Here is a 17,435-nt window from a genome sequence, read left to right as displayed (position 1 = left end):
CTGAGATTATAAAATAGAAATGACTGGGGGAGCTTGCTGGCACCTGGAAGGGGCACACAGGGGCCCATGACTAAGAATGTCCTCCCATTCCCAACACACGAGACGCTGCCCTGCTGGCCTGGCCTGGGGGTCTGGGGAGGGGCAGGGAGAGGGTTAGAGCAAGTACAGGGGAGTGGCAGACCCTGGGTGTCTAGGGTCCTGGGCTTGGGCCAGGGACGTTGATGAGGCAAGGAAAGGGCAGGAGGAGGGCAGGGGTGGGGAGGGAGGGAGGTACCTTGCACCACCAGCCGGCCCTGTGCTGTTCTTCTCACCCGGGTGCCAGGCCTGTTGGCCGCACAGACGTAGACGCCTGAGTGCTGCACGGTCACATCTGAGATGATGAGGTTCCCTGTGCCCAGAACCTGGATGCCCTCCACCCCAATGGGTCGGCCATCTGGGGAGGAAGGGGATTGGAGGTGAGGGAGGGTCGGGGAGATGGGTGTGGACGAGGGGACATTCCGGACTGTGCAGATTCACCAGCCCTCCAGGGGCCCCAGTCTCTGACTCGGCACCTTCCCTCCTGAGCATCACAGGCGGCACCGTGGAGGCGGAGGGAGCAACACAGAAAACTCACGTCTAGCAGCAGAGACCCGGGTCCTGTTGCGCATTCTCACTCACTCAATGGTGACCTGCAAGTCCCTTCCTCTCAGCTTTTCAAGTAGGAAATCAAGGGTTTAAATGAATGGGACCTTTCCCTGCCTGGTTTCTCTCTCTCTCTCTCTCTCTCTCTCTCTCTCTCTCTCTCTCTCTCTCCATCTATCTATTTTTATTGATTTCAGAGAGGAAGGGAGAGGGAGAGATAAAAACATCAATGATGAGAATCATAAATCGGCTGCCTCCTGCACGCCCCACACTGGGGATGGAGCCCGCAATCTGGGCATGTGCCCTGACCAGCAATCGAACCATGACCTCCTGGTTCATGGGTCGATGCTCAACCACCGAACCACACCGGCCGGGCCTGGTTTGTCTCTCTTGAAAAAAGTTCCCAGGTCAAATATCCATTCTATTCCTGGACTGTCACAATGCCCACTCACACAAAGGCTCTGAGAAGTCCTGCAGCAGAAGGACCTGGTTAACTCTGTCTCCTAAACTTGTCAGACCACCAAGCTATTCTTTCCCTCTGCAGATCATGCCTTGGGAAATGTTGGACCAGATGGTCATTGCGCTGCCTACGGGCTCCTCCTAATGGTGAGGCCACTCTTTCTAGTCTCTCCCAGGGACCAAGCCCTCCCCCCACCCAGGATCAGATTAGCACAGTCAGAATGCAAGGAGACAGCTCTCCATTCAGACCCTGAAGTGGTGAAATCTACTCCATTATCCCGCCTGCTGCCCCCTCCTTCCCCGATCACTCAGCTGCTACAATGTGGCGCAGTCCCCTGGTGAATGCCCACCCCACCCTGGCCCTCCAGCCTCTCCTTCCCCCGTGACCTTTCTGCTCAGACAATGTGGGCCCATCTGCACCCTTTCATTTCTCTCCTTCAGCTGCCTAGGGATTTAGGCTGGGGACTTAGGGGGCCAGGCTGGAGCCTGGGGGGGCCCAGAGTGAGGGTGTGACAACTGGCTGAGATTGTGAGGGGTGTGGGAGTGCCTAGCTGGGGTGTAAGGCCAGGGTGCAGAGGGCAGAGGTGAGCAGGAGGGGAAAGAGACCAGGGTGCTGAGAGCTGTGGAGGGCTCTGGAGGGCCCGGTGCTGAGGGTGATGGGAGCAGGAGGAGGGACTGGCGTGGGATGGGACGAGGTAACCCAGGGAGCTAAGCCATCCGTGCAGGGGGAGGGAGAATGCGGCGGGCAGGCGGACCTCCCTGGTACTGCCAAGAAGAGGGAACTCACCCCGTCCCGGGCCTCGCAGAGACCGGACCCCCACGGAGAACAAACAGGATTCAAAGTCCCCCAGGAGCTGGGTGATGAGACTGGCCCTCCCAGGGGGTGGGACCGGGGTGGGAGAGGCAGGGGCTTTGGAGGAGGCTCACCCAGGCGGCTCCAGGACACAATGGGGCGCGGGTTGCCCGTGGCGACACACTCCAGCACCGCAGTCTGGTGCACGGTCAGGGTGAGGTTCTCAGGCCCCACGAGGATCGTCGGCTCCTTGTAGACCCCGGAGCCGGCGCCTGGGAGGAAGAGGCCACGTCTCTTCACTTTAGCCGGGCCCCTTCCTGCCTCCTCACCCCACCCGCCGCCCAGGACATGGGGATAGGAAAATTCCAGCCCGGAGGTCAGTCCTGCGGGCAGAGAGGCGATGCCAGGGGCCCCAGGATGTTGCTCACACCCATCTCTCTGCTCCTGGCCCTGCAGGCCTCTAGCAAGGGGAGAGCTCCCCGGACAGGCAGAGCTGGGCTTCCCCAGGTAGAGCTGCGCCAGGGAGCGGGCCTTCGAGTCCTTCCGAGCTCTCACCGCGAGGCGCACAGAACGTGGGGCTTGGAAGGTACCCTGTAGGCGCTTGTCTGACAAGTCTCGGGGGGCAGCTGAAGGGGGACTGATTTGAGAGTGAGGAGAAGCGAGGCGGCTGGTTGAGAGAAGAACCAGACAGGGCAAAGGACCCTCACCCGACACAGTGAGCCTGGCCCCGTGGCTGACCCGGACGCTGGCAATGTTCGAGGCCACGCAATGGAAGACACCGCTGTCCTCAGCCCGAAGTCCTGTAATCTGCAGGACGCCCTTGGGCAGCAATGTGTACCTGTTGGGGAGGGGGACACAGCTGACCGCCAGCACAGCCCCTGGCCCCGCCGGCCACAGGGACCCTGAGCATCACAGACGCAGCCCGGCGCCCAGGAGCTGCCCCAAGGTCACCGTCATCCTCACAGACTCACACAGGCCGATGCACCTGCAATTCCAGTCCTGACCGCCATCGCACACAGTCCGTCTCATGGATACACCTGCGAGCACCCAGTCTGGGCCCGCAAGCCACGGGGATACTCAGTCTCAACGCAGTTGCTGAAACCCACCCCTGGAGCAGGTGGGCAGGCCGGGCCCACCTGTCTGTCCTCCCTCCAGCATCCCCCACGTGTGGCTCACCTCTCGTTGTCCGTATCGATGGGGACTCTGTTCTTCTCCCACATGATCAGGGGTTTGGGAAGCCCGTGGATTTGGCACTGGAAGCGGGCCACGCCGCCCTCCTCGCCTGCGACGGCCTGGGGGTGCACGTGGAAGTCCGACATGGCTGGTGAGAGAAAGGGGGCGTGTGTGGGAGAGGCACGCTGCTGGGGAGCAGAGGGAAGGAGGGGAGCGGTCACAGGCCCGTGTCCTGGAACCCTGAGCTCACCCCACCCTGAGGCAGGGGTGCTCCTGGAACTGGCAGACACAGGGCATCCGCAGCTCGGGGACACAGCCGCACTTACCTGCCTCCCACCGTGGGAAACACCTTCCCAAGGGGCCGTACAGGCCGGGCTGGCCCACTTCGAGAAAGGTCTGGACAAATTCTTGGATGACAAACCTCTCACCAGGAAGTCTTGGGCTGCTGACCCTCAGAGCCCTGCTCCCGTCCTGCTGCCTACGTTTCCCTTGCTTTCTGATTCAGTTTTATACCCTCCCTCCCCCCTTAGCAAGGTCTAAATGTGCTGCATGTTTTACAGAACAGGAAACTGAGGCCCAGAGACGGGAAGCAGGCAGTTCAGTGCTGCCCAGCAGGGCCACCTGTCATTAAACCCTGGTTACAGACACCAGCAGCATTCTTTGCCCTTCCTTATCACCCCGTCCCTGTTCTTCTGTAGCTTCTAGATGTACCCCAAGGGGGTGGTATATCCATCCAAGGTGACAAGCCTCTCAGAAGACTGTCAGACCTACCAATCTACATTTCAATGCGTCATACATATTCAGGGACTCCTTCCCCACCTTTTGAGAATCTGAACTAACTGCTTGAACCCTGGTCTGCAGTGGCTGGTACAGTGGGGGCTGTGGCATACCCCCACCCCACTTTCAGCTGGTTAAGTGTTCCCACCCACCCTCATTCCCATCCAGCCCCAAACTTCACCCTATAAAGCCCAGAAAAGGGGCCCCTCCCTCTCGGGTTCCCAGCTTCAGCACCAGGGCTGTGATTTCATTAAAATCCACTTTGCTTCAAGTGCGGGAAGGCAGCTCACCATCTGTCCAGGCAGGCAGCACCTCCCCTCCAGCACTCCATCAACTGGGACAGTCGTCCCCTCCCAGAAGGACCCCTCCCCCCACAGCAGCAGGGGTGCTGGAGCTGGTCCTGGCTCCCGGGTGTGGGTGGGCACACCCTGTCTCCGGCCCCCTCCACCACAGGCCTGTTCTGGACTCCAAGGCAGCCCAGAAAGGCGTAGCCTTTGTGCCCTTCTTCCCAGAGCCTCTGGGGGCTGCTGATTCTTTTGTGGCGTGTTCTCCATCTCATTTGCATGTGGTTCATTAAATATAAACATGCATAAAAATCCCCTGCCCTGCCTCCTCCTTTTCCAGGGCCTCCAGAGAACACGGCTGATGGGTGTGAGTGCCTCCTCCCCACACATGTGTGCAGATCTATGTTTGCCAGGAGGGTGTGGCTACCCCCGCCGTGTATGTGGACCGAGTGTCCACAGCTGGATGTGAATGGCGGTTTGTAGCCCTTGGCTCCTGTGGCCAGTGTGTGATTCTGGTAATCAATCACATGTGTCCCCTTGAAGGTAAAGCCCATACAAACAGCACCTTGGGGCCCTCAGAGCAGGAGGTGGGGGCAAGTGCCCCAGCTGGTGTCCCCATCAGGCTTTCGAGAGAATTCCCTAGGGAGCACCCAGAGGTCAGCCTGCCCTGTCTCAGGCCAAAGGCTGTGCTTGGCCAAGGGCCTGCAGGTCAGCCCAGGGGCTGGCGGGGGCGGGAGGAGAGGGGAGAGGGGAGAGAAGGGGGCAAGGCACTGCTGGGGCCCCTCTGCTGCCTCCAGGCTTCTCTGCCTTTCAACCTCCATCCAGGAAGGCATGGCTAGAAACAGGCCTGGGGAGTGGAGAGGGCCCCCAGGTGCCTGGGTCTGGGGCCTCTGCCCCTGAGCCCTGCTCATTCGGGAGCTGGGGAGCTGCCTGCCCCCTCCTCACTCCAGCTGGAGAGGAGCTCACAGACCCCCAGGGTCCAGGGGCGGAGACTAATGGCTCTGCTGACTACAGATGCCTCCTCATTAAGGAACTGAATCCTTTTGTGTTTCTAGCCCTGATTCTGGGCTCCCTGGAGGTGCCTAGAGCTAGGAACTGGCCTGAGGAGAGATACAAAGGGTAGGGCTGCTTCTTTATCAGGGCGCTGGGGATGGAGAAAGTCTAGCCTCTACCTTCTAGCCCCTCCTTCTCCCCCAAAACTAAACAATGACAGTAGCATGGGCTGAAGGTGATGCTGGAGAGGACACAGGGCAGTTGGTAGGCACGGAGCCAGTGCTCCTCTTCACGCAGGTACAGCAGGACTCCCAAGGGTCCCCTTGGGCGCAGCTGCGCCCCCTCCCCACTCAGAGCCCCACCCTTTCCTTCCACCAGACAGCAGCACCTTGCTGTGCCTCTCTATCCACTTTACTCAATTGCAGTTCTGCCAAACATTTCATTTGAAGGGTAGCTTTCCTCGAAAAATGCTTCGGCTCAGTGGATAGAGCATCGGCCTGTGGACTGGAGGGTCCTGGGTTCAATTCCGGTCAGAGGGCACATACCTTGGTTGCAGGGTCAACCTGGCCCTGGTCGGGGCATGTGTGGGAGGCAACCCATTGATGTCTCTCTCTCACATCGATGTTTCTCTCTGTTCTCCTCTCCCTTCCACTCTCTCTAAAAAATCCATGGAAACGTATCTTCAGGTGAGGATTAACAGCAGTAAAGTCAACCCCTTCATTTTACGAAGGGGAACTGAGGCCCAGACCCAGTTGGTGCCTCTACCAGACCAGAATCAGAATCAGCAGTGCCAGGCCTTGGGCCTTTAGTTCTCCAGCTAGTTTTTCACTCTCCAAGAGCAGGTAACTCTAGAATGGACTGCAGGTTGGACCAGCCTGCTCTCACTGGTTGGGAGTTGGCACCGTGTTGCAAGGTGCAGGGAGGATTAAGAGCCCCAGAGATGGTCCCTCGGTCCCTTCCCTTAGAGCCCAGCTGGCTACACAGATGTGGGTGCAATGGCAGGTGTGGGCCTCTATATCCCCTTCCTCATCCCCTCCCCAATCCCTTGATCAGTCCTGCATATCCCTTGGATGTCCAGGGGATTGCAGTAAGCGCACGGGCAGGCCATGTCAGAGTGCCAGTCCTCTCCTCTGCAGATGAAGAGGTGAACAGGCACCCTGTAGGGCCCTTCCAGCTCTGACTCCTGCCGCCGTCATAAACAGGCCTCGGTAGCCCTGATCGGCGTGGCTCAATTGGTTGGGCATCACCCTGTGCACTGAAAGGTTGCTGGTTCAATTCCCAGTCAGGGCACATGTCAGGGTTTCAGACTAGATCCCTGGTAGGGGGCATGTAGGAGGCAGCTGATCGATATTTCTCTTTCTCTCTCCCTCTTCCTTCCTGTCTCTCTAAAAATCAATATAAAAAATATCTTAACATAAATAAATAAACAAACAAACAAACAAGCAGTCCTTGGTCTATACTCCTGGAATCTTCTACTCACTCCTAATTCAGAGGTAACAGCATTTTTATCTTTAGGAAGTAAGGGAAGAGAGTTTCTTGGGGCCATTTAGGCTTTCTCCAGTCTCTCGGAGAGGGATATGTTTGGTCTACAAATCCCACCCCACCCCCAACCCCACCCCCGGCTTGTAGCAGCAGGACAGAACCAGGGGAAGCTGTGCCTCGTGCCTCTCAGGGGAGAGGGTCCTTGGGCGAGCATGGGTATGTGAGGCTAAGGGTCAGGCCTCTGAGCACCCTGAGCCCTGGACAAGTCACCCTGGCGGCCACTGTGCGGTACACACAGGTTACAGACACTATCTGTGGCGGCGTTGGTGGTATTGTGTTTGTGGCTGGTGGACATGAAGGTGGTACTGTGGCTTGTGGCTGTTGATGTGTTCTCCTCCTGCTGACATCTCAGTCAGGGAGGCACAGTCTTCGGTCCCTCACTCAAGCTGGGTGATGAGAGGAAGTAGTGCGCAGTGGCTGGGAGGCCCTTCCAGTGTGAGGGCCAGAGAGAGCGAAGGGGTAAGCAAAGGCCTGCCCAGGAGCAGGTGTGGAGAAAGGAAGAAGAAACACCTTTGTCCCCATGCAGTCTGGGAAGGAATCTCCTAGCCCCTCTCTACCCTGACCTTGGGTACAGCCAGGCCACTGGGAAAGCAAGGGCAGAGAGTGAGCCCAGCAATCCACCGAGCTGGACGAGAGCAGAAACAGGCAGGAAACGACTCCTGGACACCTCTATAAATCACCCCAAGGGGAGGGGTCTCCTGAGAGCCAGATCGAGAGCAGCTCAGAGAGGGGAGGGGAGGCTTTCCTCCTGGTCCAGGACCTCTGGAGAGGTCAGGCCTGGATCTGATTAGACAGGCTCCAGGGGGACGCTGGGGGGCAGCGAAGGGTCGAGGCAGAGTGCTGGGAAGGAAGCTGGCAGCTCCCCCAAGTCCAACTTCCCACCCTTTGGCTACAGCCGGGCTCTTATCCGGTGTGTGATGACAAAAAGATCAATGGGCATGCTGGGATGGAGAGTTCAAAACAGCTTTTACAAAAGCCGATGCCACTGGGGGTCTGAGGCACAGACGGCCTCCACTCATACGGTCATTCAAGAGGAGCAACCCGGACTACAGACTCTTCCAAAGGCCATCGAGGCCAACCCCCTCCTTGTATTTATCCCTGCCAAGCACCAGGGATGCGGAGCCTCCTGGATGCCCAGCCCCTGCTCAGGCAGCTTGGGTGACCGTAACATTTCTCCTTATACTAGGAACATGCCCGAATCCCAGATGTTTCTTCCCACTGCCCCCAACTTTCCCCTCTAGAATCACTTTTCTAATATAGTAGCTAGCTATTAAGCACTGTGGCCTTAAGAAATGTGGCCAGTCCAAACTGAGATGGCTGTAAGTGTAAAATACACACTGGATTTCTTAGTATAAAATAAGACTTAGTATAAAATAAAATGACATTAAGCATTAGGGAAAAGCAAATCAAAACCATAATGAGATACCACCTCACTCTCATTAGGATGGCTACTATCAAAAACCAAAACCCAAACAAAACAAAACCCACCACAAACAACAACAGAAGATACGTGCTGGCACGCATGTGGAAAAACTGGAACCCTTGTGTACTGTTGGTGGGAATGTAAAATGGTAGAGCCACTATGGAGAACAGTACGGTGGTTCCTAAAAAAAATAATTTCCATAGAATTACCACAAAACCCTGCAATTCCACTTCTGCTATGAACATGGGTGTAAAAATATCTCTGGGTCTCAGAGATATTTTTACACCCGTGTTCACAGCAGAATTACTCATGATAGCTAATGCATGGAAGCAACCCAAGTGTTCATCAATGAATGGATGGATGGATAAACAAAATGTGGTATATGCATACAATGGAATATTGTTCAGCCTTAAGAAGGAAGGAAATTCTGACATATGCTTACAACATGAATGAACTTTGAGGACATTTTGCTAAGTGAAATAAGCCAGTCCCCAAAAGACAAATACTGAATGATTCCACTTATATGAGGTACCTAGAGTAGTCAAATTCATAGAGACAGAAAGTAGAATGATGGTTGCCAGGGGCTGGGGAGAGGGAAAAAAGGAGTTATTGTTTAATTGTTCTAGAGTGGATGGTGGTGATGGTTTTCACAACAATATGAAAGTATTTAATGCCACTGAACTGTATACTTAAAGCTGGTTAAGATAGTAACTTTTACATTTTGTGTATTTTATCAGAATAAAAAATTGGGAAAAATAAAAATTTTAATTGATAATAATCAACAACCTAAAATATTGATTAGAAGTTGAAATAAAATTTTATTTTTAAAAATATGTTTTTATTGATTTCTTTTAGAGAGAGAAGGGTAGAGAGATAGAAACATCGATGAGAGAAACATCAAAGATTGGCTGTCTCCTGCACGCCCCCTACTGGGGGTCAAGCCTGTAACCCGGCACATGCTCTGACTGGGAATCGAACTAGTGACTTCTTGGTTCATGGGTTGATGCTCAACCACTGAGCCACAGTGGCCAGGCAAAAGTTGAGATAATATTTAAAGTTTTAAAGACAGTCCAAAAGTGGCCATGGCCAGTGTGGCTCGGTTGGTTGAACATCTTCCCATGCACCAAGAGGTCCAGGTCCGATTCCTGGTCAAGGCACACACACAATAAAAGAGAGAGAAAAAGACAGTCCAAAGTCTAAAAATATTATTAATAGTTAAAAATAATGATTATATATGGAATTATAATATTTTGGATATATTAAGTAAAATAAAATTTACTATTAAAATTAACTTGCCCTAGCCGGTTTGCTCAGGGGTTAGAGCATCGGACTGAAGGGTCGTGGGTTCCATTCTGGTCAAGGGCACGTACCTTGGGGCATGCTCGGGAGGCAACCAATTGATGTGTCTCTCTCACATGTCTCTCTTTCTCTCCCCCCCCCCCTTCCTTTCCCCTCTCTCTAAAAATCAATGGAAAAAATATCCTTGGGTGAGGATAAACAACAACAACAAAAAATTAACTTCATCATGTTTTGTTTTTAATATATTTTTATTGATTTCAGAGAGGAAGGGAGAGGGAGAGAAAGATAGAAACATCAATGATGAGAGAGAATCATTGATTGGCTACCTCCTGTACACCGCCTTCTGGGGATCAAGCTCGCAACCCGGGCATGTGCCCTTGACTGGAATCGAACCAGGTACCCTTCAATCTGCAGGCTAATGCTCTATCCACTTAGCCAAACCGCCAGGGCTATTGAGTGTTTTTTAAAACCTTTGTAAATGTGACTACTGGAAAATTTTAACTTACCTATGGTGGCTCATATTATAATTCCACTAAACAGGACTGTTCTAGAAGACACAAACAATTTCGTCCTCTGAGAAACAGCTTCTGAGGTAAAACACCCTTAAATCCTTCAGCCACTTGTGTTGTGAAATGATGTTCAGGTGCCTTCAGCCAAGGGAAGCACTAGCCAAGCTTTGTGCGGGCAAGGCCCCCTTTCAATGAATGTGGCATCTGGAGGTGGCCAGAGCCCTGGGGGGATGTGCCCACATGACCTTATGTCACCAAAGGACTTTGAGCAGATTTCAGCCATCAGCAGTGGAGAACATCCCTGTGCTGAACAAATACGGTGGCCACTAGCCACATGTGACCACTTAAATTAAAACTTAAAAGAAAATTTAAAATTCGGTTTCTCCGACTCACTAGCCACATTTCAAGCAATAGCTGTAAGTGGCTCCTAGCTACATTATGGAACAGCACGAAGAGCATATTTCCATCATCACGGAAAAGTTGATTGGACAGTGCTAGTCCAGACCCCAGCCCAGGTCTCAGACCCCCGGCTGCCTTCTCTCTTGCTGTCCTACCAGAGAGCCCCCTTTCCTCTCCATCATCATCCTAGCCTGGCCCTGCCCTACAGCTCCGTCCACACGGACTCAGAGACCCTGACAGGCCCACATCTGATCAGCACCCCAGGGCCGTCCCACCGCGTGGCACAAGCATTCACGGGGCAAGGTTTTGGCTCCTAGTGGGGAAATACTCGCTAAGAGCTTTTGGAGGTAGTGTTACAGTGCAGAGGTTAATGGGACAGGCTCTGGAATTATACGGTACTGGGTTCAAAACTCAACAGTGCCACTATCAGCTGTGTGATCGTGGGCAAGTTAACCTCCCAGAACCTCTATTTTCTCACTTATAAGTAGGGATGATAACAGCTCATGTTGCCAGACCTGCAGCACTGGGGAGATTCAATGAGATGTATTTGTAAAGTGCTTAGCACAGTCCTTGGAAAATAGTAAATACTTGCTAGCTATTACTGAGGGAAAATAGTAGGATCTTGAGTTAAATGGGAACCGAGGGGTTATGAGAGGGTACGACTGGGGGTTGGGGGTAAGGGCAGAGCTGCCATCTTCCCTCGGAAAGACTAAGGCTCACAGAGTTAGTGCGGATCCTCCACCCTCTGGAGTTGTGAGTAAAGTCAGAATCTGCAAGATCTGAATGGTGAAGGGGTCAGTGGGAGGCAGAGGGGGGCAGCTGGGTAGAAAGCAGAGCTTGGCTTCTTCTATCTCACTTCTGCCTGGGGGCTTCATAGAGGCCCCAATAGACCGAGCTGTCAGTTGGAAGAGGCCATTGGGTAATTGAGGCCTTGATTTCTCTAGTAAAATGTTTATGAAGCCCATAAACTCATGCCTTTATTGGCCAGGCTCATTCCGGGGGATGGATGTGGCTCTCCGAGGTGTAGTTAAAGCACCTGCTGAACTCAGGCACCCGATGACTACCCTGGCCTCCACCCAGACCCACCAGGCAGAGCCACTGGCAGGGTGAAGCTGGGCAGAGTGGCCCTTAGAGGGCAGGGAGGCCAGCCAAGGCCCACCTCACACGCTCTTTAAACTCCTCAAAGCACTTATAAATAAATGCCCTATTTCTAAATGTGTATGGGAAGGAGGGAGACAAGGTCAGAGAAACCTGAGTCCTGGGGAGGCTGGTGACTTTCCCACAGTCCCTAGTGGGGTATGGTTCTTGTTCTTAGGGTTCTCTAGCCCAGGATCACTCTCCCCAACACTCTGTCCCTGTCTCCCCATCACCTGGGTCCTCACCTTGCCCTGACTTTTGTTCTGTAAGTGAAGAATGTCCACCCTGATTGGCTGTAGTCATGTGGGAGAGGGAAAGTATGAACTTAGAAGACCTGTATTTCTTCCCTGGGCTTCCAAAGGGGAGTCTGAGAGTTGAATTAAGGTTCTGAATCCAGAGTATGTTTTGAGGAGGAAGGGGTGTGTGTAGGGAAGGGGTGTTGTATGTATGTGGGTGAACGGTGCCTGGCACTTACGAACAGCCCCAGAGGACTTTGATGGCTCAGAGGCCCTGCTCAGCTTCAGCAGGGGGTGATTGATTCATCTGGGCCTGTGCCTGGTGACCCTGCTCTGAGAAGCCTCTGGATCCCTTTGTCTGTATCCTTAGCCTCCTCAAGCCCCTCACCCCCTGCCTTGGGCCCCTGAACCCCAGCCCCTCCCTGCCAACCTCCCACTCTACCACCAGCTCACCAGTCCCCCCCACCCCCGCCCCAATTCTAACACAAAAGGCAACTTTGTCTTTCAAGTCAGCAGCCATAAATCCACGTCTCTGCCCTCCCTCCCAGCAGCCACCTCTGACAAATGGGGGCCTGGATGGGGGAGAGGTGGGAGGCAGTGGGGAGCTGGCCTCAGCTTGGGAAAGTCCCTGTATCCAGCTGCAGAATGGTGAGCACCGGACCTTTATGGCCTGATCTTTGATTCCAACGGACTGTAAGGCCCAATGCACGGCTGCAGGGGCGGCAATTTGGGGCTCTCTGCAGCCCCTGGGTTTGGCTTTTACAACCCAAGGAAAATAAAACCTCTCAAAGCCCTACTTTTAATTACTCAGCCCACAATTCGGACGAGGCTCCTGTTCTTCCTCCAGATCAAGCCATGAGCTCCTCCCTCTGCACCCTCCAGCCTTCAGTGGAGTGTGTGAAGTGTGCCTGGGGGAGTGCGTGCTGTGGGACATAGGCTTGGGAACCTATCCTAAGCGACAGATTGGATGTGTCAGTGGGTGGGTGTGCTCCACGGCTTTCCATGGCGGCCTCTGACACACTCTGGGAGGGGGAAAGGGAGAGAAGCACACCGACCCCATGTGACTGCCCTACCTACCCCACGGATAGGTTTGCCAAAGCAGTCCCAATTTCAAATATTTGTTTTTATCCCATGTACTAGACAATGAGTCAGAGGATGTGTCCTGGTTTTTGGTTTGGGAAATATAGTCATCTGTCCTATTTACACAGCACACTCACTGGGCTGACTCTAAGCATTCATTCAACAGATGCTTACTGACCGCTGATGTGTTGGAAAGGATGTTCCGGCACCCCAGGAGCAAGTTCCCGCCATCCCACAAGCCTTGTCCTTAGATGTGCCCACCCAGGCTCCTACGAAATGTCAGAAGGGTGACAGCACCAAGGTCAGCGTCTTAGAGCCCATCACAGTAATATGGCCCTAAAAACCAGACCTGCAGAGACCAGTGATGGTTAAAGATGAGATATTACTCAGTATAATTCTGAGAAATAGGGATTACTAGCCTTTTGGAGGCTCAGAGAGGTTAAGTAACTTGCCCACGGACAAACAGCTAGCTAAGGGTGTTAAGGCGTTAGAGTGCTCTAACACCAAATCCAGCGTTTCCCCCCTGCACCACAGCTGCCCTGAGGAATGGGAGAGACACATTCAAATACTGCTCAAACATCACAGATGAAATCTAAGGACATTCAATTCAAACTGAAAAACATGGAGGCACACAACATCCCAGACCCTTATAAGCACCATGCCTACTCACATCGGGCACCCATAACACAGCAGGTTTCACTTTAATTGAACTCCCCCAGAGTTTGGGGTAGGTTTCATAGATTGTAACTAATGCAGATAAGCACCATGATACGGTGGTGTTATCAACTCATGTTTCCTAAGTTCTATTAACACAGGTGAATAAACATCCAAGATGATTATCCCAGGGTAGCTCTTCACTGAGCACTTCCAACTTGGCAATCCAGGAAGTCCGAGCTGCAGGGCTACTCCTGTCACCTGCTGGGGCCTTATAAAATAGAGGAGGGCCCTGAGTGCTTTGGCTCAGTGGAGTGTCGGCCTGCGGACTCAAGGGTCCCAGGTTCGATTCTGGTCAAGGGTATGTACTCTAGGATAGTCTTTCTAATTACCTTTGCCCTAGCCAGTTTGGCTCAGTGGATAGAGCGTCAGCCTGGGGACTGAAGAGTCCCAGGTTTGATTCCGGTCAAGGGCATGTACCTTGGTTGCAGGCACATCCCCAGTAGGGGGTGTGCAGGAGGCAGCTGATCGATGCTTCTCTCTCATCGATGTTTCTAAGTCTCTATCCCTCTCCCTTACTCTGTAAAAAATCAATAAAAAATATATTTAAAAAATAAAATAAAATAAAATAGAGGAGCAACTTATTTTCCTGGTTTTGGCAGGGAGAGTAAAGAATTGTGAAATGCCAGCGGCTTCTGTGGGGTGAGATGGGGGAGGAGGCAGTGGAAATGTTAAAGGGAGGGGTACCCAGTGAGACTAATTTAGTCCTTTTAATAAGTGGATGTGATTTATTTTCAAATTTATTTTTACTTTTAAATTGAGGTGTAACTGGCATACATTGTGTTAGTTTCAGGTGTACAATATAATGATTCAATATTTGTATATACTGTGAAATAATCACCTAATGTCTAAACATCCATCACCATATACAGTTACTGAATTTTTTTTCTTATAATGAGAATTTTAAAGATCTATTCTCTTAGCAACGTTCAAAAGTGCATTACAGGTTGCAGGCTTAATCCCCAGTAGGGGGCGTGCAGGATGCAGCTGATCAATGATTCTCTCTCATCATTGATGTTTCTATCTCTCTCTCTTCCTCTCTGAAATCAATAAAAATACCTTTTAAAAAAAATGCATTACAGCTCCTACTGAGTGGCTGAGTTGATTGCATTGTCATCAGAACACATACCTAGGTTTCGGGTTTGATCCCCAATCAGGGTATGTACAGAGGCAACCGATTGATGTTTCTCTCTCACATCAATGTTTCCTTTCTCTTTCTCCCTTTCTCTCTCTCTCTCTCCCTCCCTCTCTCTCAAAAATTTTTTAAATAAATTAATTAATAAAAACATAGCCTCGGGTGAGGATTTTTGAAAAATGCATTACAGTATTTTTTTTTCAAAATTTTTTTGCATATTTTTATTGATTTCAGAGAGGAAAGGAGAGGGAGAGAGAGAGATAGAAACATCAATGATGAGAGAGAACCACTGATCAGCTGCCCTCTGCACGCCCTACACTGGAGATTGAGCCCACAACCCAGGCATGTGCCCCTGACCGGAATCGAACCCGGGACCCTTCAGTCACAGGCTGATGCTTTATCCACTGAGCCAAACCGGCTAGGGTGCATTACAGTATTATTAACTATAGTTGTCTTACTGTACATTACATCCCCAGGACTCTATGAGCTTTTTTTTTTGTTTTTAGATTCCACATATAAGTGAACAGAATTTGTCTGTCTTATTTCACTAGCATAATACTCTCAAGGTCATTCATGTTGTTGCAAATCTGGATGTGTGATTTTGATAAAGCCAAAGCCCCTCTCTGGGCCTCTGTTTCCTCCTCTGTAAAATGGGGGTGTTTACTTGGACAAGTTATAAAGTCTCATCCAGTTGCATCCTTTGAGACACATCTGCTTCCAAGCGCCAGCCAAGGGTACAGGGTTGGGGCTGGGAGTTGACTTAGGAATCACTCTCTGCCTTAGACTTGAAAATGTCCAGACCCAGCAAAGCCCCTCTCCACAGCCTGCATGTCTCCGCCCATGTCAGGGTCACCAATCTTCCTTATGTAAACCTGCCCAGGCCCACAACATCCTTAACTTCCGTCCTTCTGGTCGGGACACCGGATCTCCCTCACCTCCCGGAAGAGCGTCTGGTTAGGGGGCCCAGGCTGGAGCTATTAAGTAAATTGCTTTCACATGACCATGAGGTCTATTCAACAAAAACAGATACTTCCCCCAAATTTCCAGAGCCATATATTAGGATTTGTAGGGACTAATATAGTAGGAGTTAGTTAGTGGAGACACAACCTGGGATCGTGCCTGGCTGTCACAGACTCCTATGTGACCTTTCAATTCTAATCTTGGTTTTCTCATCTGTAAAATGGGAGTGGGGCAGAATAGACAAAATAATCTTTGAGTTCCATACCAATATTAAGATTCTGGCCCTGGCTGGATGGCTCAATTGGTTAGAGCATCCTCCCGATAGGTTAGAGCATGCACGTTCAATCGCTGGTCAGGGCACGTACAAGAATCAACCAATGAATGCATAAACAAGTGGTTAATGCTTCCCTCTCTCTAAAATCAATCAATAATTTTTTTAAAAAAGGGATTCTAAGATGACACTGAGTAAAATGGTCCCTCTCCATCCATGAAAGGACCCTTTCTTATTCTCGAACCTAATCTGATGCTGTACTTATATCTCATAGTTCTACAGAATCTCTGGTGGCTCAACACCAAACCACAATAGATTAAGGCCTGAAGGTCTTCTAGCCCAACAACACTCCAGAATAAGCCCTATCTGTTTTGGGGGAGACGGAGGCCTACATTCCACTCGAGGATCACGGAGTCTCAAGGAGTCACTGCCCCATCCTCTCCTTCTCTCCCACAGCAGCTAACTTGGTCACCAAATCCCAGTCTACCCTCCCTTTCCCATCCCATTGCCTTGGCTTAGGCTCATATCACTCTGTTTTCTGTAATAGCTGCCGCCTTCCAGCCTTCCCACTTGTAGTCCTCTTTCCAACCTTCTTCCTCCATCCTGAATCCATAACTGTCTTCCTGAATACCCAATGTGATCATTAAACATCTCTGGTGGTTCTTCATTCCTTGAATCAACGTACGTTCCTTTGAATGGCATTCAAGGTCTTTGTTATTAAATTCTGTTTCATCTTTCCAGCCTCAAATGCCAGCAAATTCTGTCTTTTAAAATATATATATGTTTTGATTGATTTTTAGAGAGAGAGGAAGGGAGAGGGAGAGAGAAACATCACCAGCATGCACCTCAACCAGGGATGAACTCAAAACTTGGGCATGTGCCCTGACCGGGAAAGGAACCAGCGACCCTTTGGTGCATGAGAGGACACTCAACCAACTAAGCCATAAGGGCCAGGGCCAGCTAACTGTCTTCATGTCATTTGTACTCTGACCATGTGAGACAAGTTTGCCTTCTGGGACACATCCTAGATGTTCATGCTTATATTTCTTCTGCTGCCCCCTCTGCCTGGAGCTCTTTTGCTTCTTTCTCTATGAGCACCTTCATCCTCCACATCCTCCAGAGGCGGCAGAGTTAATTCTTGCCTCAAATATGTTGTCTTGTGCTTCTTCCCTAGCCCTTATCCGACTGTATTAGAGTCAGTTGTTCATACATCAACCCTCCTACAAGTCTATAAGTCCCTTAGGGGCAGAGGAGTCAAATGTATCTTTCTACCCTCCAGTACCTAGAACAAATAAACAATAAGGTAAATAGTAAGTCCTCATAAACTGTTTCCTGAGTGCTGACCTTAATGGGTCACATGGTCTGGGGGTGGGGGGGTGCATTCTCCATCATCTTCGCTTCCACTCTACCCTGCCACAATTCAATGTCTGCCCTTGGGTAAGTTTCTTCTCTACCTGGGTCTCAACTTCTTCAGTAATGAGTTGGACTAGGCTCCCCCATCAGAAAACGTGGCTGTGCATCAGATAACCTGGGGGGGGAGGGGGAGGGGGGATGGGTGACAGTGCAGATTTCTGGTCTCCACTGCCAGAGGGTCAGACCCCTGGATCTGGTGTAGTGCTCAGGAATCCAT

General features: G+C 51.4%; 1 protein-coding gene across 1 annotated transcript in view; it reads right to left on the bottom strand.

The window, feature by feature from the left end:
* Positions 1–17,435, bottom strand: part of IGDCC3 (immunoglobulin superfamily, DCC subclass, member 3) — a 44,671-nt gene that overhangs the window by 6,124 nt on the left and 21,112 nt on the right. The window contains exons 4-7 of the mRNA XM_005861125.2: positions 3,050–3,194; positions 2,581–2,711; positions 2,008–2,145; positions 275–433 (exon numbers count right to left, since the gene is read on the bottom strand). Of these exons, the coding sequence (XP_005861187.1) occupies positions 275–433; positions 2,008–2,145; positions 2,581–2,711; positions 3,050–3,194 (573 nt within the window). The remainder of the gene's footprint in view (positions 1–274; positions 434–2,007; positions 2,146–2,580; positions 2,712–3,049; positions 3,195–17,435) is intronic.

Source organism: Myotis brandtii, unplaced genomic scaffold (assembly GCF_000412655.1).
Source record: "Myotis brandtii unplaced genomic scaffold, ASM41265v1 scaffold144, whole genome shotgun sequence".
NCBI classification, from domain to species: Eukaryota; Metazoa; Chordata; class Mammalia; order Chiroptera; family Vespertilionidae; genus Myotis; species Myotis brandtii.
Note: the sequence above shows the minus strand (reverse complement) of the source record. Positions and strands in the feature narration are given on the sequence as shown.